We start from the raw sequence: 22,542 nt of genomic DNA on the forward strand, positions 1-22,542 counted from the left end.
TGGAAAATGTTTTCCTTAAGTTTTGAAAGGAAGTCATTTTCCTTAAATTTGAGGAAAATGAGTTGATTTGGAAAACATTTTCCAAAACATTTAACCCAACCAAACATGAGAAAATTGAAAAACATTTTCCGAAAAATGTTTTCCTTCATACCAAACACACCCTTAGTGTACTATCCCTACCTCAATTTGTTTCTATTATCTCCGAGGAAGCCCACTAAAATAAAATGGAAAAATCACATAGTAACGTGACTTAAATATGTGATATGTATTTATTATTTAAGGAAAATAATTTATAATAAAAAATATTTAGCCTGCCTATATTAGATATTAAAGCTACTGTTTCAGAAAATTTGTAATTCGTGATTACAGTTTTCTAATTTTGCTATTTGTCTGATTTGTATAATTCGTTAGATTTGTATGAATTTGAAATTTGTATAATTTGGTTTCTAATTGTATAAATTCAGAATTTTGTATATGTTTATCATAGCTATTTGTATAAGATTTATGAAAAAAATCATAATAAATTATCATATTTGTGTATTGACAAACGAAATATACAAACATATTTCTGAAAAATTCCTATATATATAAATACAAAATTTGCATTTACTAATAATATTTGTATATTCGCAAGCGAAATAAACAAATGGGCAGAAATATACAAACGACAACCTCCATGGCAAACATAATTATAGTTATGGAGCGCAATTATCAAAACTATAGCTATATAGCTTTATTATGTCTCCTATATGTTTGTTATTTCTGATATTTTCTCTATTATGTATCATTGTAATTTAAAAAATTATAATTTGTAGTTATAATTAAGATTTTAAGTCATTTTATCTCTTTCTCTCTTTTTTCCCTCTCTCACTCGCCTTTCTATCTCTCTCACCTCCACCTTTCTCTTTCACTACAAATACAAAAATTGACGGTCAATAATACAAATACAAATATTAACTGTCAATGATACAATTATAATAATAAATATCACTATACATATTCTTTTCAGTGAAACAAAATACAAATACACATGGTAACAAATGAATACAAACACACATATGATGATAAATAAAAATACAAACACATAAGGCAACAAATACAAATGACAAGATGAATGTTCTTTTTATAAGTGATATAAAATACAAACACACATGACAATAAATGCACACAAATAAACATGAATATAATGCAATTAGTTATGAAATATAACATTCATACAATTGCATTTATTGATATAAATTCCATTTCATTAATATACTTGAAGTTGATACATATTGTATTCAAATACAAATTGTATACAATTGCATTTTTTAATACAAATACATATTAGTTATATATATACAATTATTCAATAAATATATAAATTCAATTTGTCTCTCTCCTTTCTCGCTCGTCTCTCTCTATTCTATTCCAATTTCGTTTCCATTTTTCTTCCTTCTAACTTGTAGTTATGAATTGTAAATAAGCAAATTACAGCTAAAAATTGCATATTATATTTTTATTGTTAACTACTTTTTATTTATTTATTAATTTCTTGTTTTTTTGTGTTATGTAAGATAAGACTTAGACTAATTTTAGATACACAAAAAGTGAAATTTAGTCATTTGATTCTAAGTAGAGTCCGGAGCTAAAAGGGCAACTTTTATTCTTCAAAAAATAAAAAGGGCACATCAAAAAAAAAAAACCAAAAAGGGTAAAATTTGTTCTGACAAAGAAATAAAAATCGCCGCCTTTTTCTCAAAAAAAAAAACTTTCTATAAAATCGCTGCTATAGCAGCGTTTTTATATTAAAAAAAAATTGTTTAAGAATTTTTTTTTTTTTTTTAAATCCTACCCTTGCAGAGAATTTAATAAAAATTAAAACTGAAGACAGCGATTTTCAGAAAAAGCTTTTTTTGAAAAAAATCTTTATCCTTTCAACGATTTTAACGAAAATTTTTAAAAAAATTAAAACTGAAAATCGCTGCCTTGGCAGCGATTTTTTCTTTAAAAAACTTGTTTTTTTTTTTTAAATGGTTGCCGCCGGAAATTTATGTAATTTAAAACTTGTTCTTTATGTGTTTTTTTTAATTCCTTAACAAAAAATCGTTGCTATAGCAGTGATTTCACTTTTAGTTTTTTTTTATATAAAAAACGCTGCTATAGCAGCGATTTTAAAGAAATAATGATTTTTTTTTTGAGAAAATCGATTTTTATTTCTTTTAACGGTCAAATTTTGTCAGAACAAAATTGCTCCGTTAGGAGCGATTTTGCCCTTTTGATTAAATTTTTTTTGATATGTCGTTTTTGTTTTTTGAAGGAAAAAAATGACTCTTTTGACTTCGGACTCATTTTAAGTATATTAACTAAATATGCTTACCGGGAAAAAAGAAATACTATTGACCCATTCATAACTCCAACTTGATATGAAATGAATCCAAATTTTGAAGTACTGTAAAGATATAATGTCACACCCCAAACTCGAGGGGCGCAACTGGCTCCTAATGCCAAAACTCAAGCCCGAACCGACTCTGCTGAACCATTTGCTACTAGCGCATGACAGCCACACGCAATCAAGAAATCAAACAAGTATATCTCGGCTTAAAACTAAGCCATCGGCAAATAAGGCCCTTGTCAACTGATCTATAAAGGAAACAACTACTCCCAGGAAATCATATAAATAAATAGCCAACTAGAACAGAAGTCCTGATTGGGTCGTCGAGGCCACCATGATATCTATACCAAAACTAAAAGCAGGTAAATATCAGTACAATACATCAAACAACTCACAAGCTTCAGCAAACCAACAACATAGGCCAGCATGGCCATAACATAGCTATAAACCCCACACACTAGTCTGCAAGCCTCTAAGAGTAGTAAAGATTGGTGGGACAGGGCCCCAGCCTACCCATGAGAATATATACAACAAAAGGTAACAAACCTCCCAACTCTGACAGCTCCGGAGGAAAGGGGCAGACCAACCGGTAAAAGTCAATCCTGCTGATAAGGAGGTCTACTCGGTCGTCTGTCAAGACCTGCAGCATGAATGCAGCACCCCAAGGCAATGGGGCGTCAGTACAAAATAATGTACAGAGTATGAAAGGCAATAGACTATGATGAGGTATCCTGATATACTGGAATAATCTGATAAATAAATTAAGGATAAGATAATTGTACTGACCTGCTTCTAAATCTAAATTTAACAAAAATAACAAAACCACAACCTAACCAAGCCCCCATAAGCTCGGTAGGTACAAACAGCACACAAGACCACCTACTCAGGCCCCCATAAGCCCGGAAGGTGCCAATCAGCATGTATACCCTTATCGGTAGTCTCCTAGCCCTGCAGGCAGTCACATAGCCCTTTTAGGCATCAACATAGCTTATAGACAACTCATAGCCCTCTTAGGCAACAACATGACCCTGTAGGTAACACATAACCTTTTTAGGCGTCAATATATATCCCTATAGGCAACTTATAGCCCTTCTAGGCATCAATATAGCCCCGTAGGCAACTCATAGCCCTTTTAGACATCCATATAGCCCTGTAGGCAGAACATAACCCTGCTATGCATAGATCACATTCCTGCAGCTAACCACAATAGCCCAAAGGCAACAATAACAATCCAACAGCTAAAAGTGAGCAATTTAGTTATAGACAACTTATACAAATAGCCTATAAGTCGTGTCCAACATACGAATGCTACTACTGAATAAGAATCCCGATAAGAGAGTTATACGCACTCGAGCAGCCAACAATCAACAATAATGGCTACAAGTATAACAACGTTAACACTCAATTACATTGCTCCTAAGCTTTAAGGAAACATGCCATATGAAGAGAATAGCCTTAACATACCTTTTTCGCTAAATTCACGTGGCCTAAAGACTTTAACTCATAACTCCCTCAATGCTACAACAAGGTAGGACCATAATCAACACACAAAATAAAAGATACCATGACANAATTTGTTCTGACAAAGAAATAAAAATTTGGCAGTGATTTTCTCAAAAAAATATTTTTTCTTTAAAATCACTGCTATAGCAGCGTTTTTATATTAAAAAAAAATTGTTTAAGAAATTATTTTTAAAAAAAATAAAATTCTACCCTTGCAGAGAATTTAATAAAAATTAAAACTGAAGGCTGTGATTTTCATAAAAAGCTTTTTTTGAAAAAAAATCTTTACCCTTTCAGTGATTTTAACGAATTTTTTTAAAAAAATTTAAAACTGAAAATCGCTGCCAAGGCAGCGATTTTTTCTTTAAAAAACTTGTTTGTTTTTTTAAATGGCTGCCGCCGGAAATTTATGTAATTTAAAACTTGTTCTTTATGTTTTTTTTTTATTCCTTAACAAAAAATCGTTGCTATAGCAGTGATTTCACTTTTAGTTTTTTTTTTATATAAAAACTCTGCTATAGCAGAGATTTTAAAGAAATAATGATTTTTTTTTTGAGAAAATCGCTGCTAAATTTCTTTTAACAGTCAAATTTTGTCAGAAGAGCATCGCTCCGTCAGGAGCGATTTTGCCCTTTTGATTAAATTTTTTTTTGATGTGTCGTTTTTGTTTTTTGAAGGAAAAAAATGACCCTTTTGACTTCGGACTCATTTTAAGTATATTAACTAAAGATGCTTACCGGGGAAAAAGATATACTATTGACCCATTCATAACTCCAACTTGATATGAAATGAATCCAAATTTTGAAGTACTGCAAAGATATAACTGGCATATATGCGTATATTATGAGGTTTAATGAGTCATGTCAACTAATTATTTGTTACATAATTTAAATTATAATAAATTTTATTCAAGCATCTAATATATGAATTATTCGATTAGTAAGAATTTAAAAGTTACTGATCCTCAAAATTAACAAGATCCTTTATTTTATACTCAAATCAAATTAGTAACTAAATCGTAAAAAGTTTTTTATGAGTGGTGCCAACCCGTAAAAAAGGTTGATTTCATGGCTGATCAGTTAATTTTTACTTTATTATATTGAAATAAAATTTGATAAATAAAAATGAAAAAGAAGTGTATAACACAATAATTAAATGACCATATTAATATTGATATTACTCTCACTCGTACAAATTTCAATATATTATTACTGCCAACCATACATCAGATGTAGTTGATCAAGCTTATGGCCCATATAAAAACATCTTCCCGTATTTTCTAGATACAATAACGAATTCCCGTATCCAAACAATTATCAAACAATTAGTGCTTATTAAAAACATCTAATACGTTTTCTTTTTCACCCCACCAAAAATGACAAAAATAAAGGGTACTTTTAAAAACATTCATTTCAAATGAAAAATAATAGTCATCCTCCACTAAAAGTATTTGTTTCTCCAGATGCATAATGATACCATAAAGACGTTTCACTAAATGGGAGACTATTAAAGCAATGATGTTGCAGTTGGACAGTTATTGACAATCTATAACATGATGAGTAATTTGCAAAAAACTTTTGATTAAACTCCTTGTAAATTTTTTTGTGACAAAAATAATTAAATAACTTTTACCTTTGTTAATAGCTACATAAGATCAAGTATATTTATATATAATCATTTAATTATTGAGAATAGGGGTGTTCATGGTTTGGATAAAAATCGATCCAAACCGAAAAACCAAATCAAACCGATAAAATAAAACCGATTTTATTTGGGTTTGGTTTGGTTTGGTTTTAGATTTTTGAAAACCGATAGTATTTGATTTGGTTATGGTTTTATTCGAAAAAAAACCGAAGAAATAACCGAACCGAACCGATGAATTATATACATATATTTTATTAATATACATACTTAATATATTGTTTTTATAAACAATTTTAAAGATCTTATACATATTTTCATTAAAATTTCTTTATAATTTACTTATTGAAAGCAAAAATGCCCAAGAAGAAACATTTATCTTATTGATTCCATGTATATGAGTGTCTATGACAATTCTTTGTGGGACTGAAAATGTTATTGTCTCNGTTATTGACAATCTATAACATGATGAGTAATTTGCAAAAAACTTTTGATTAAACTCCTTGTAAATTTTTTTGTGACAAAAATAATTAAATAACTTTTACCTTTGTTAATAGCTACATAAGATCAAGTATATTTATATATAATCATTTAATTATTGAGAAGATCCCGCCAAAGTTATTTTGACTTTTTTCTCTTCTTCTTATATAGTCATTTAAATATAGAGAAAATTCTATTGAAGTCAATCTTAAAATTCTTTATATGATCACTAAAGTCATTACTGAGTTTTTGTTTCTTATATGGTCATTCAAATATTGAATAGATTTCACTAAAATTACTTTGAAATTTTATTCCTAATATGTTTATCTAAGTATCAAGAATCTCAATTTCTGATTTTTTCTTCCTTATATGGTCATTCAACTATCGAGAAAGATCTCACTAAAATTACTTTTGATTTTTTTTCTTCCTTATATGGTCATCTAAGTATCAACAAGATCTTGCTAAAGTCAATTTTGAATTTTTCTTCCTAATTATCTGGTCATCCAAATATTGAAAAGATATCGTGACAGTTACTTTTGAATTTTTCTAGCCTCTATGGTTATTCAATTTGAGAAAATTCCACTAAAATCACTTTTATTTTTTTCTGCTGTGGGATCTATAGTTTTATGTCCTACAAAATTCTCTTTCTTTTACTAGATATTTTAATGAGCAACTTTTACATATAAAAAACATAAAAATCATATTTGTATCTTATAGCTATAGTTTGCATAATTGCGCTCCATAGCAAATTTTATGTTTGCTATAGAGCTATTAATTTGTATATTTCAGGATTCATTCGAAGTTATTTACAATTTTATTTTCTATAAATTTAATAAAAGACTGTAAATTCTGTTACAAAAAAGGAAGACAATCGCTAAACTCACGCAAAATTATCTCTTTCCTTCTACGACTTCTTCATCAGTAGTGACTTCATTGTAACTGGATACACGTTTGCCTAGAAATTTAACACCCTGAAAAATAATACAAATACAGTTTTACTCAAATATACATATATACATAACTATGACTTACTGTGTATACATATGACACAAATACAGTTAGCGAATTATATAAAATAAGATTTAATTCAATTTATCCTATACAAGTTTTATAAATAAGATTATACATTATACAACACATTTCAATTGTATAATCGATTATATTGTATATATAGTGAGATTATTGTACTTCTATTAATGGANTGAAAAATAATGCATATACAATTTTACTCAAATATACATATATACATAACTATGACTTACTGTGTATAAATATGACACAAATACAGTTAGCAAATTATATAAAATAAGATTTAATTCAATTTATCCTATACAAGTTTTATAAATAAGATTATACATTATACAACACATTTCAATTATATAATCGTTTATATTGTATATATAGTGAGATTCTTGTACTTCTATTAATGGAGGAAGTTTGTATATTAAACCTAATGGCTAAAAAAATATAGATTTGTATAAATAAACATATAAAAAAGTACATATAGTCATTATGTATAACACTAATTTTATCTGAATATAACATAAACATGTTTTATATGGATATTATATATTATACAATCGTTTATATTGTATATATAGAGAGATTATTGTACTTCTATTAATGGAGGAGGTTTGTATATTAAACCTAATGGCTAAAAAAATATAGATTTGTATAAATAAACATATAAAAAAAGTACATATAGTCATTATGTATAACACTAATTTTATATGAATATAACATAAACATGTTTTATATGGATATTATATATTATACAAAACATTTCAATTGTATAATTGTTAATAATGTGTGTATGGTAAAATTGTTATTATAACTACTGCTATTTATACAATAAGTTTGTATATTAAACCTAACGGATGTACATATATGTATAAACAAATAGATATAGGGAAAAAAATTACAGAGAAAATATAAGACTAATATACAATCGTAACATATACAAATTAATGATTATACAAATACCTGAACTTCTTCATGTTCATCTTGCTCCAATGAGCTAGAAACAATTCTAATATACAATTGCTTTATACAATAAGTTTGTATATTAACCTAATGGCTAATATACAATTGCTTTTCCTTTCCTCTTCTTACTTGAACTAGTATCGTACTGATCTTTGTCACCTCCCTCAACAATTTCAGATTGCTTCAATTTTGCACTAATTTCACCCAATTTGATTGGGCCATTCTTAAATTTGAATCTGATGTCTTTAATTCCTTTGGATTTGGCTATTGAACCTGCAACCTCTCCAAAATCCTAAGTTTGACCCAAGAAAAATGTTCATCCATTGTATATGTGAAAATTTTGTATGAATTATGATTTTATATGAAAGTTAAAGAAATAAGGGAAAAATTGAAAAAAATCGATTGATAGGTTTTGGCGGTACTTGAAATTTTTGAAATCGCGATTGAGAGCGTAGTAGTGAAGATTTGAAATTCAAAAGTGATTTTGTGGAGAGAATTTAGGAGAAATTAAAGGGTATGGGAGAGAGGAAGAGATGAAGTGAATTGTATAAAGGAAATGACTTCCGTTTTTTTTAAATTTGTGGGACCCGTCAGTAGCAAGATATGTGAAACTGTAGTTATTCAAAGGAAATAAATGAAACAGTAGCTATATTATTTATTTTCAATTAATAGTTTGCCATTATGCACAATTTTCCCCATTTTATTTGACATTCATGTCATATTAATTTAGAAAAATTATGTAGTAATGAAAATATGTGATATTTATTTACTCCAAATTAAATTTAAGTAGCAAGTAAAGAATAATTTGTTTGGTTAAAAAAGCTTCATAAACTCCAAAGAAATCTACACTTGAATATACATTCTTGTTATGCACAAACCTTTCCTCTAAATATTTCTCCAAAAATGTCAACCATAATGTTTAACGTTATTTTTTCTCAAATGGCATCATAATGTTAGTCCAATATTGGGGAAAAAAAGGGAATCAAATATAGTACGTCTCCTTTTAAATACTGTATTTTACAGTATATATATCTGTTTCACAGCCAGCTGGAAATTAAAAATATCATCACTAAACAAATTATCTTTTATAATTATGAGGCACAAAAGACCTGCTTAATATGCTTGAAAGAGCCTGCTTAGTAGCCTAGATGAGTTAACTCTTTTTTATCTATAATTGTGGTCTCCGAGATAACTTCTGCGCATCTCAACTAATTACATAAGATTTTTGTCAGCTCCATCACAACAAATACTAGATAACTCGATTCACTAAGGGTAAAATAGATAGAAAGAAATCACCCAGTGTTTAGGCTAAGAATTGAACCTGAGACAACTTCATTGTGTTTCATCCTCTTGATTGATCACTAGACCACACTCTTGTGGTAATCAGTTAACTAAAAGACAATTGCAAGTAATGTGACATATATAAATAATATAAATATTGATTAGTGATGCTAGTAAAATGATGTAGCATATTAAAATAGACTAATCATATATAAGTACAAAAAATATTTATAGGAGTACATCAAACCTTAGTGGAGTGGACTTTAGCTCATATAGTATATATGGAAGAGAATGAAGGTGTTACATGAAAGATAAGTGCCTCTCAGATTAGCCTCAGACAACGCCTAAATTCCCAATTTTAGGATCATATAATATAAACTTTAATTTTAGTAACTAAAGTTTAATTAATTAATGACCCTTCATAAAAAGGGTTTTAGGCAAGTCATCCTTGGCTATCAGAGCAGGCACTTTATCTTCATACAAAACCTCTCTTCTACCTTTAATTTGACTTTCAATATTATTAATTGATGATGCCAATACCTCATCCATAAGCTTGCTATATATAGGCCTCTTGGATTTCAATGACTTAATTACCACAAGTCTATATGACATTTTTTGATGCCAATACCTCTTCCATAAGCTTGCTATATATAGGCCTCTTGGATTTCAATGACTTAATTACCACAAGTCTATATGACAAATTTTTTTTATTATTTGGAAATTGTATGAAGAATCAATTTATCCTGATCTAGCTGGAATAGAGTAACGTACATATTCTTGTTTTTTTGTGCAAGGGGCCAATCATATCCATTTAATGTTCATTCAGCTAAAGATAATAGTAGGAAGTAGAGGGGAATATAATGATAAGAATAATGAATGGAAGTAATATTAAGTACGTAAAGGAGTTAATCATCACAATATACCTAGGAGTATAATTTTATAAGTGGAGTCTGAAAAGGGGATGCACAGTCTTATCCCTATCTTGCAGAGGTTGAGAAGTTGTTTTTAATAAACCCTTGATTCAAGTAAATTAAGCATATAAATTAGGTATAAAAAAGGAATACAATAGATACAAAGCTGAGATGAAAATAAAGGAGAAAAGAATAATAGCAATAACTACGATAATCGAAGCAAAGAAAACAGTAAGTAATGCGAATAAGATAATAGGAGAGGATTAACAATAATATAGAGAACATGAAAACTAGATGACACGATTTTCAACTATCTACTAACTGATCAGCTTCATGACTCCTTATCTAAGGTAATGTCCTCGGTAAGCTGCAAGTGATCAGTTATATCTTGTCAAATCAACTCTCAACAGCTGTCTCTTGTTTTTGACATTCTTGAAAACAAAATTTGATCCTTCTTTGAAAAAAGAATCAAGAAGAGAATACATATCTATCTAGGATTTGCTACAAATCTATCCCACTTTTTCTTTCCCTAATAATTAACTTTTGTAAGATCCTTATTCCAATACTGTCTATTTCCCTAGCCATTTGTCGTCGATCTTCCCATGCATGCACTTAGATTGTCAAAATCCATAGACTAAAATTAGCTTTAATTTGTTTTATAATTTGACTTTGAAACAATCGATTCTTGAGTTCTCAACATGTACCTTTTTCCATAGTTCAAAAGGTTATTCCAAGCTTCTTCATGAAAAAAGATTTAATTCCATGGTGCCATTGGTTTCATTTTGTCTTATTGGTTTAATGCTAGTATCAGTCTAACAGTGTAATGAATTTTTATATTATTATTAGGTCACATTTACCTTTTGCAACAGCTAGAAGCCCTAATCTGTCTTATTTTCAAAATAACGAATCTAATTAACATTAATTTTAAGGAGGCTATTATATACTTCGAGTGATTTAAAAAGAATATATTATATACTGACGATATATATTACTTAAACTTTATTGCATGGAATTTTGAACTTGCTACGCAATTGCGATGTTTTCTCAATCTTGACTTGTATTGATGCTCGTTGGAAAAAAAACGTGATATGTTGATACAAGAATACGAACATATAGCTTTAGGATCAGATTCACACTCTGAGTCAAATAGTTCTATGCATGTATATTTAGTTATTATTTTTTTGTGAAAAAAAAATTGTTGTTAGGCACAGGGCAACCTGGGAGATTTGTTTCTTTTTTAAAACTTTAATTTTATTTTTTTGGTTTCCCACCCGGTGTCCGGAGTCCACATTGGAGCTCCGACTAAATCTGGATCGCGCATTGCAGTGCCAATTCGGAGGTGGCACTCCCAACAGGATTTTCTCCATACCCAGGCTCGAACCCGAGACCTCTTGTTAAGGGTGAAACACTCCCACCAGTGCACCACAACTCATGTTAATTTTTAAAAACTTTAATTAAGTCTAAAGAAGTTGGGCAGAAAGCAGTTTCTAATTAATGATCTTTTTCCATCTAGAATAAGGTAAAATACACTTTTCCTAGAAAAGCTTTGGGTTCATTTAGATTTAAATCGGTCATAAACTAATTTGATTAAACCACCAATTGTTATTCTTTCCTCCGTTTCAATTTGTTTGACTTATTTTAACTTGGTACGAATTTTATGAAAGTAAAAGAAAATTTTTGAATTTTGTGGTCTTAAACTAAAGATAAGTCATATGTTCCAAAATATCTTCTAATCTTATAATTTTAAATGTGTTATTTGGAAAATTGACATTAAAGACTTGTTAAAAAGAGAAAGACTCGTTCTTTTTTAAGTTGACAAAAAAGAAAGGAGAAAATTGTATGAAATAGCAAACTATTAATTCAAATTAAATGATATAGCCATAGTTTCGTTTATTTGTAATTCGCAGCAAACATTCCATGTTTTTTGTCATTTCATTTGTATACCGAAATATACAAATGCAGGACCCATTTGTATACCAAAATATACAAATGCAGGACCCATTTGTATGCTGAAATATACAAATAGACTGAAATATACAAATGCAGGACTCATTTGTATACCGAAATATACAAATGCAGGACCCATTTTGTATACCGAAATATACAAATGCAGGAACCATTTGTATACCGAAATATACAAATAGACCCAAATACATATTTTTTATGTATACATATACTGAAATATACATATTAATAGTCATAGCAAACAAAGTTTGCTATGGAGCACAATTATACAAACTATAGTTATAACATACAAATATGATTTTTATTTTGCTAAACCTAAAATTTACTCAAAAAAAAAATAGGTCGATCAGTTGAAACGGATGGAGTATATGTCAGGAGACTTGTGAAGTCGGTCCAGACCAAAGTTTTGGGCCAACACAACTGACCTGAAATGAAAAGGCCTTTATTAAGAAAAGGCCCAATTGAATCGGCCCTGACAAGATGTATCTAAATGGGCCTTTGGCTCTTTATGCAGCCCAACAAGGGAGATTTGCACAAATATTATGATTTTTTAGAACACTGTTTATACACTCCCTCTATTCCTAATTACTTGTTCACTTTTGAATTGAGACACCTATTAAGAAATAAATAATTGACATAGTGAGTTTATCATTTTTCCCGTATTAATTATGAAGTGGATGAATTAAATATTTAATATTTTCAAGAAGTTCTACCTTTTTTCAAAGTAATTAATTGAGGGTATAATAGATAAAAAAAATTTGTCCTTTCTTGATTTGTCAAAATAGATAAGTAATTAGAAACAACTAAAAAATGAAATATGGACAAGTAATTAGAGCCAGGGGGAGTATTTTTGTACCCATTTAGGAAAGTTTTGCAGTTATCCTATGAGAAAACTTATTGAAAAAATAAAATAAAAAATCACATCAAGAAAGAGGATCGAGATCAATTTCTTCTTTCCTTAACCGTAATACCACAAGTAGAGTGGGTGTATACAAACTTTATCCTTAACCGTATTCTTATTTTTATGGGGTAAAAAGACTTTTTCAATAAAAAACATGTTAAATCATAGAAAGAGATCAATTTCCTCATCCACCTTGAGGATAAGCTGGCAGTATAATATAATTTGATTGTTCTTTAGCTTGGTCAATATTACAAGTTTAGCTAAGCTTTCTATATTTATTTTTCTTTCTGAATTTCTTAGTAAGTATATCAAGTTTGAAAGAAATATATTTCCTCTCTATTCTCAATTTCTTTTGTTACATTACTTGTCTTGTAATTTTGATATTTTATAACATTGAACGTATTTTTTGAGTAGCGATAAAGTCATAAAGATATCTCACCACTAGCATATATTGTAGACTAGTATGCCAAGTATATATAACGTACGAATTTTTAAAATGGAAAATAATGGTGTATGATCAATTTATGATTGCAATTACATAGTATAAAGTGTATTACGTACGTACGTACGTTTTTTAATATATATTAATATAAGTAAAATAAAACGGAAGTATATAAAAGGTGCATGCAAATATAGTAGGGATATATGAGGTGCCATTTGTCACAATAATCTCGGCTGTGAAGGAGGATCTTGTTTCTTTAAATAGTATGAGTGCCCCGCTTTGACCTACTCAAACACCAAAATAATAATTAATCATAACAATATAACAATAGCTGTCCTAATTAATATTTTTATTTCACTAGTCAATGATGACATAAAATATAAATTAACAAACCCCCCCTCCCCTCTTAAAAGATTAAAAATTAACATCAAAGGATAGTCAATAAAGTGGGTTTGAAATACTGAGATCTTAAATTTAAATTTTAACAATTATTTCTCATATATTTTAGTTTTGATAGATAAAATTACTTGATATTTATTTATAATAATTATAAAAATATTTTATAAAATTAATCGAGACGACTATAATTATTTTATATAAAAAAAATTAGAGTATAAATTAAGAGTTGGCTCAATATTCAATCTTTATTGGGTCAATGTAGGGGTGCGCATCGGTCGGTTCGGTTCGGTTTTAGGTATTATTGGTTCGGTTTATCGGTTTTCGGTTTGTAAATACTTCAAACCGATACCAAACCAATAACATATTTCTTATCGGTTTTCGGTTTAACCAATAAGAAAATACTCATATATATTATATACACGATAAGAAAATTTTCAAATAAACCATATGATTTTTCCAGCATTTGGCATGAAAGTAATAATCATAAAGTAACAATCATTTTTCTTGCAAGTTTAGACACTAGACACATTCAAAGGAAAAAGTGTGAAAGTAACAATCGTTTAACCATTAACAAAAAGTGTGAAAGTAACAATCGTTTAACCATTAACAATAAGACTAGTAAATTTAGTATAGTCTTATTGGGTTATCGGTTTAACCATTAACAAAAATTATAAAACCGGAAATCGAACCAATAACCTAATAAAAAAATTTTCAAAACCGTTTAAAAACCGTTAGCCCAATAACCCAATATCAATAAACCAATAGTGTTTTTTCCGGTTCGATTTATTGGTTAAATCGATTTTTGCACACCCCTAGGTCAATGTGAAAAAAGTAACTTGAGTCAATGTTGTAAGGTGTACTCATTCTTGTCAGTGATAAAATTACTTGATATTTATTTATAATAAATATGAAAATATTTCATAAAATTATTCGAGACGATTATCATTATTTTATATGAAAAAAATTGAGTATAAATTAAGAGTTGGCTCAATATTCAATCGTTGTTGGGTCAATGTGAAAAAAGTAATTTGAGTCAATGTTGTAAGGTGTACTCATTCTTGTCAGTGTAAGAACATCATTTCATCTTTAGTCAATTGTTGTTATAAGTAATTTTCCAGAAAATGACAACAATGGTCCTTTAAATTCGGCGTAAGTTACATCACTTAGCTTAATTATATTTTAAAACAATTTTAATTTAATTTTGCTAATATTGAGCGTCTTTTAATTTATCTTTATCAAATAATTAACAAATTATAATCTCTACATTTATCGGAATTTGTGAAATATTATTTTATCATGAACTCATATTTAGAGGTGCGGGTTTTGCAATTCTTTCTATTTTGATTTACTTTTTAGAGTTTGGTGTAATTTTTTCATTTTTTTTAAAAAAATATATGTTTTTAGTGTTTTGTGTAGTTTCTTATATTGCCGTTCTTTAAATTTGATGGGATGGAAGTATAGAAGTGGAGCTAAATTTTGAAGTTAAGAAAATATAGTTTTTTAAATAATGAATTAAATTATGTTGAATTTCATTCTTAATAGAAGTGTAGCACCGGCCTCCGCCCAAGGATAAGTTTTGAGGAAAGTAATAATTTACCTAAATTTCATAATATTAAGAGCTAATAAAATTATTATTTTTTATTTTTTTAAAATTACAAAATCAAATTTATGAATTTGGGATAGATCACCGGTCTTATTTTTTTTAATTTTTTATATATTTAAAAATTGCATAAAAAATACTATAAGTTAAGATAATTGACTGATTAAAATATTTTTTGAAAAAAATATAAAAAATTCGATTGCTTATAAAAAAAATTTGATTGATTCATAAAATCAATTTATATGTGTCACATAAAATGGGACAAAAGAAGTAACACGTACTCCCTCTGTCCAACAATAGATGTCCTGTTCACTATACTAAAAATAGTTGTCCAACAAGCAACAATACTTGTCCAGTTTAGAAAACAAGAGATAATTTACCTTTTGTGTCTATTTTACTTTTGATATTAAAATAGTTGTCCACTATACTATTTATCATCTAACAACTATTGTTGGATAGAGGGAATGTTATTTAATTTGAAAATTAGGTAAAAAGTATTGTAAATTTCAATAGTTAACAATATTTAATTGACTCTTGAAATTTTATATGTGCTACATATATTGGAACAAGGAAAGTAACATATATCATTTATAAATTACGTAAAAAAATACTATAAATTACAACAATTAAAATTTAAAAATCGTATTACATTTAATTAACTCACTAAATTTTATTTCTATCACATAAAATTAAACAAAAAAAATACTCCATCCGTCCCATTTTATGTGAAGTAGTTTGACTCGGCACGAATTTTAAGAAAGAAAAGAAGACTTTTAAAACTTATGGTCCAAAATGAATGATAGAAATTTGTGTGACTGTAAATGATTTCATTAAGAGTAATATAGACATTTTATAGTGAAATTGTTACTTAATATAAAAATGTATCATTCCTTTTTAAACTAACTAAAAAAGAAAAGTAAATTACATAAATTAAGACAAAAAAAATAATAAATATTGAACCCATACTAATACGGACCCTTATGTGTATATATCTAAGATGCAAAATTGACATATCTTCATGCAGTGTTAAAAAGGTTAAAGTGGAATGGGTTTTGACTTTCACTTAAAAGCAAAAAGAGTAAATGTAAAAGGAAATCCACGTGGGGTGCAGGGTGCAGTACATTCTTAATTACTTACATATTTTTTTAGTTTTAGTTAATAGTAGGACCTATTAAGTGTAGGTTTTTTTTTTTTTTTTACCAGGAAACTCCCATTCCTTTGGCTTTCTTGGTGATTTGAACTTTCAACGTTCGGATTAGGAGTGAGGGGTGCTTACCATCCGAGCAACTCCCTCTCATCTATTAAGTGCAGGCTACAGTACCTCTTTAGTGCAATTTTTTTTATTCGGTGATTTGATGTTTATATTAACGTCCGTTTAAATTTAAATTTAAATCTAAAAATTCCACATTGAGAAAGTAAAGTATTTTCTAATAAAGAATAAAAAAATATTTACAAACTCCCCACATCCTTATAAACTTTGAATGCATTTTTTGGTGTGTGGATTAAGGAATTTGAAGTTGCTACTTCTAAAATGTTCACAGGATAAATTTGTTTCACTATAATAACATGTAAATTAAATTTTAAAAAAATTTAGTTGTACTATACAAATTTCATGCGGTAATTCAAAAAAAAAAAACATATAGGTGATTTTGTATTTGAAACCCTTATTTAAAAGATTATTTGAATTCTATCGTCTTAGCATCGTTCGATGTACATTTTGATTTATCAATTCTTCTAAATAAATGAATTCTCATTATTGTATTACACAAATTTTGTACAACAAGCTCGAACAAAAAAACATGGCTGAGAATTTATAATTTAATACTTTTTATTAGGAAATCAGTTGTTCATCTAACTTAGCCGTCCTCGTAGGTCTGATGTACATTTTGCATTTTGCTTTTCTATTTCTTGTAAGTTTGTGATTCTCACTATTGCCCCTACCCCACTTTCCCCACCAAAAGTGTAAAACCCCGCGAAAGTTCTACCTTTTCTTTTTGTTTTGTTTCATCATGTTTATGATGATGATAGCTCGAATTCACAATCTTTAAATTGAAATTGAGGAGAGCTTACTATCCGAAGAAATTCCTCTTGTTCTTGCTTGCTTACTTCGAGAAGAGATGTTTTGGATAAATCCGATAAAGAATATTTTTATTAGTTTTATCTTTAATAAATATGGAGTATTAAAATTATAAATTTAACAAATATTATTTTATATAATTATTTAGTTATAAAGATAATACTAATTTTTTTTAAATTTGTTAAAAGGGACAAAGACCAAACAAAAATGTACGAGATAGAAAGAGTATATAAAGGTATCCTTTTTATGAAACAAATTAAAGAGGAAAAATGGAACACAAGACGACATACGTACAGGATGGAGAAATAACATGTTTACCATTATAAACTCAACCAATCAGATTCCTTCACTCCGATGACTCAATAAAAGCAGCAAATGACTGGCCTGAATTGTGGAGACTGTTCTATTCTTAATTAGAAATTTAGATATAAAGAAAATCTTGTTGAAAGTGTTACCTTCGAAAAAGACTTATAATGTATAATCGTAATTAAATTTAAACTTTAATATGAAAATCAGACACCAAAAAACGAAAAAAAATAGTAAAGGCAAGTGTGAACACAGCACGGCTACCGCGAAATCACTTGGAAACTTTGCTAGTTTACCTTTCATAAAAGTGGCGGGTTATTAGAAAGTTTTGGGCCCCCGAAGAAAGCCTAGTAGTAAAAAGAGGGGCCCAAGGAAGGATTAATGGAGTGTGTGCCTTTTTACCTCTTGTCAGAGTCTGACCAACTTTTGGCTCAACTTTCCAGGCTATGCTAGTTGTACAGTACTATTACATAATCCTCTTTTACTACTCTCACTAATAAGCGCGTAAATCTCACATCAACCATATTAAAATTTATTTTATTTTTAAATTGATTTTGATTCATTTCAATATTTAATTAATTTAAATTATGTCACATAAAATATTCTTTATTAAAAATGATTTAATTGTATGTTTAGCTGGAATGAGAACAAATTGGGAATATCTTTACTAAGTTTGCTATAGACTAGGGAAGGGGGAATATAACTTTTGGTTGTCCATTTACTTCTCTTGGACTTGCTGACTACCCTAATTCTGAGGGGAGAGGTTAGCTGATAGTTGGTAGTTACCTAGCTTTTATTAATAGTGTCAATGATATATTATTTATATTAAAATGAGACGAAAATTGTATAGAGTCCAAATTCACTCAAAGAAATAAAATAATACTCCAATGATTTTTTATATAGATGATAGAGTTATTATTACCTATTGTATGCATGACAATAATATATATTCAAATGAAATAATTAAGATATAGATAGGTTTATTCCAATCATATTTATTTAGAGTTTATTTGAACTGACAATTATATCGTATTACTCTATTTATTAAATGTAAATATTGGGGAGGGTGATGAGCACGCACTTAATGTTGCGTCCGCAGTTGACGCCGCAAGCTTTACATTATTTTCCTATTTTACATTTTTGCTGTACAATTCTTTTTTCATGTTACTCATCACTTTCCTCTTCTCCTCTATACCCTAAACAACACACATTTTCTCTTTCTCTTTCATTTTTCCCTCTCTCTGTGCTAAAAAAGCCGCCATGAAAGTACCTGAAAACGATCCGACTAACCCCATTCACTCCAATTCCCTACTCCTTCAATCTCTTCTTGATTCTATTCCCCACACCCAAAGCTTCAAAGGCAAATGGTCTTTAATCAGAACCAAACTATCTATACTCCAGTCTCACCTTTCTGACCTTTCCACTGCCCCCATTAACGCTTTCCACAATCCCCTTTACAATGACCTACTTCTTGCGCTTTCTGTTACTCTGAAGGACGCTTTTTCTCTCTCTTCCATTTGCCACAGTGCGAACCCGCCTGAAGGTAAACTCAAAACCCAGAATGATATCGATTCGGTTTCTGCAAAAATTGATAACCATGTAAGGGATTTGGAGGTTCTTGTTAAGAATGGGGTTCTTCAAGAAAACGGTGCTGTTTCGACGAATATTACATCGAAGAGGGAGACTATACGGGCGGAATCGAGGAATCTGATAACTCGGCTTCAGATCGGGACGACTGAGTCGAAGAACTCGGTGTTGGATTCGTTGCTTGGGTTGTTACAGGAAGATGACAAGAATGTATTGATTGCAGTAGCTCAAGGGGTTGTTCCGGTGCTTGTGCGGTTACTCGATTCCAGCTCTTCGCCGGAGATCAAGGAGAAAACAGTCATCGCCATTGCTAAAATCTCAACTGTTGATTCAAGCAAGCATGTTTTGATCGCCGAAGGTTTGTGTATTCTCAACAATCTTTTAAGGGTTCTTGAATCTGGGAGTGTTTTGGGGAAGGAAAATTCATGTATAGCTTTGCAAGCATTGGGTCATACAAAGGAGAATGCAAGAGCAATTGGGTCAAGAGGAGGAATTTCATCATTGTTAGAAATTTGCCAAACGGGAACACCCAATTCTCAAGCTATGGCAGCTGCAGTGCTAAAAAATTTAGCTGTTTTCGAAGAAATTAAAGAGAATTTCCTTGAAGAAGACGCAATTATGATCCTTTTAAGGTTATCCAATTCGGGGACAGCATTAGCCCAAGAAAATGCAATTTCTTGCTTGTCTAATTTGATTTCTGGAGATACCAATATGAAACTCTTGGTAGCTAGGGAAGGTGGAATCGAAAGCATCAAGAATTTCTGGGATTCTGCTCCTTCAGTGCAGAGTCTAGAAGCCCTTGTTCTTATGCTAAGAACATTAGCTTCTTGCCCATCAATAGCTGATGTAATTGTGGACAATGAATTTTTACCTCGAATTGTCGGTGTTCTGAATTGTGGGGTTTTAGGTGTTAGGATTGCTGCAGCAAATGCAATTTATGATTTGGGATACAACACAAGAACCCGAAAAGAATTAGGCGAAATCGGGTGCATTCCACCACTGGTGAGACTCACAGAAGGTAAATCCGTGGAAGAGAAAGAAGCAGCTGCAAGTGCATTGTCAAGTTTGATGATTTACGCCGGAAATAGAAAGATTTTCAGGAAGGAAGAAAGGGGTATTGTGAATGCAGTTCAACTTTTAGATCCTGTGGTACAAAACTTAGACAAAAGACACCCTGTTTCGTTATTGACTTCGCTTGTTTACTCCAAGAATTGCCGGAAACAAATGGTGGCTTCAGGGGCTTGTGTGCATTTACAGAAGCTAGCTGAGATGGAGATTGAAGGAGCTAAAAAGCTCTTGGATTGTCTTGGTAGAGGCAAACTATGGGGAGTTTTCACCAGACATTGAGCAGCAACAACAACAGTAAAACAACACAAGGAAAATGCAATCAATCAATCTGTATGTATAAATAAAGATCAAGTTTTTATTTTTCTAAATTAAATCTTACGATTACGAATGTAATTTTCCAAAGTTTTTTGTTTTTTTCTTGATCATGTTCATAGATTGTGGTTATAAGTTAGTGGTAGAAGGAAAAAAAGTAAATGTTGGTGAGTAGGCTAGATATTTGCTAAGTACTAGATAGAAGAGAAGTTTTATGTAATATCTTTGGGTTGTTGACCTAACTTGATAGGTTTTTCCTTCTTGTTTTTCTACCAAATAAATTAAGTGAAGAAGTCTTCTCTTTGAGTTCTTGATCTGTTGTGACATTTATTGAGAATTTGTTCCCTTTATGAGAAGATGTTGGTGCCATAAATTTCATTAGATTGGTGTCAGAATTGACCATCATAGATACTTGATTCAATCATGGACCATATGAATAAGGTTTTTGGCAATGGAATTTATCAACAATTCATGAACCTTCAAATAATTGAATTTGTGTATAAGTTGATAGTGGGAGATAACATGTATCCCATCAAATTAGTCGAGCTATGATAAAGCTGGTCTGCAACCAATGGTTATATGAAAAGAAGTTCAACTATCCATCATCAGTATTAGTGGAACTGCAAAGATGTGTTTGCTAGTTCATGTTGTCTCATGTAACTTTCATATCTTCTTTCAATCTTAATGGAAGGAAGTATCTTTCATCGAAAGTTGAGGGACCAAGCCAACGCTGTCACTCACAAATAACAATCAATAATTTTTGCTGGAATATTCAACAGAGGGTAGCTTAACCTAATCGCATTTTTTAATCAAATTAGGAATATGGAATACCAAATCACAATTGATTTCCAGCCACAGAAGAAGTCTCATGAGCTTGGAAATCACCCATAGTTTTTGGTCTAATGATTAGAGCACAACGCATGATACATGAGAACTAATATCCCAAATCGTGTGATTAGTTTGTTTGATTAAATTCTAGACTAAGGTATTCTTAAGCTGAGCAACAGAGATGGTAAAGAGGAACCAAAACCACACAAATCATGACATACCGGTATTTATGACTTTGTGCTATATTCAACCTAGTTATTTTGTTAGATTACTCACAAATCGTGCAGGGTCATCATGATATGTATAAACAAAAAAAGAGGGAAAGAAAATATATATTGTGATGCAAGTAATAACAGATGTATACCTGATTGTCAAATAATTGTTTTCAAGTGTGGAGTAGTAGGTAATTTTTTATAATTGTGATGAAGACAGTTATTTATAAACTAGAGTATGATATTTGTGTGATAATTACAAAGTATTTAAAAATGAAAGTCAGCGGTTATATCAAAAGAATGATGCAATTATGAAAATGAGATTGGTGTTATGGTTAGAGTGTCAGTGTGTAAGTAGTTACGGAGTGTGGGCCTCTTCAGTCTGAACATCAATACCCTGCCATTTCTATGCACAAATTCAGTATTCTAAGCACAAATCCCACACCATTTCATTACTATTCTTTATATGACTTTAAATTAACAAAGGAAAATTTCATTCATTTGGCCCAACAATGTACTGTATTCCCCCCTCCCCCCTCTAACTTTAGCTTCTTAATTAGTGTATAAAGACTCCACAATTTATGCAAAGTTTTGAATTAAAAGTTCAAAGGAACTTAATCAAACAAATTAACGGCACTACAATACAAAAAAAAGGATATTTAATATTTAAGT

At 29.9% G+C, this 22,542-nt stretch overlaps 2 protein-coding genes across 2 annotated transcripts in view; one reads left to right on the forward strand and one right to left on the reverse strand.

Moving 5' to 3' along the window:
• LOC125860825 (V-type proton ATPase subunit C) overlaps nucleotides 1-22,542 on the reverse strand; it is a 64,511-nt gene that overhangs the window by 32,121 nt on the left and 9,848 nt on the right. The window lies entirely within an intron of this gene.
• LOC125860823 (vacuolar protein 8) lies at nucleotides 19,037-21,136 on the forward strand. Its single transcript, XM_049540849.1, has one exon. It carries the CDS (start codon nucleotides 19,124-19,126, stop codon nucleotides 20,795-20,797), a length of 1,674 nt encoding a protein of 557 aa, XP_049396806.1. The 5' UTR covers nucleotides 19,037-19,123; the 3' UTR covers nucleotides 20,798-21,136.

This window comes from Solanum stenotomum, chromosome 3 (genome assembly GCF_019186545.1).
Source record: "Solanum stenotomum isolate F172 chromosome 3, ASM1918654v1, whole genome shotgun sequence".
Taxonomy (NCBI): Eukaryota; Viridiplantae; Streptophyta; class Magnoliopsida; order Solanales; family Solanaceae; genus Solanum; species Solanum stenotomum.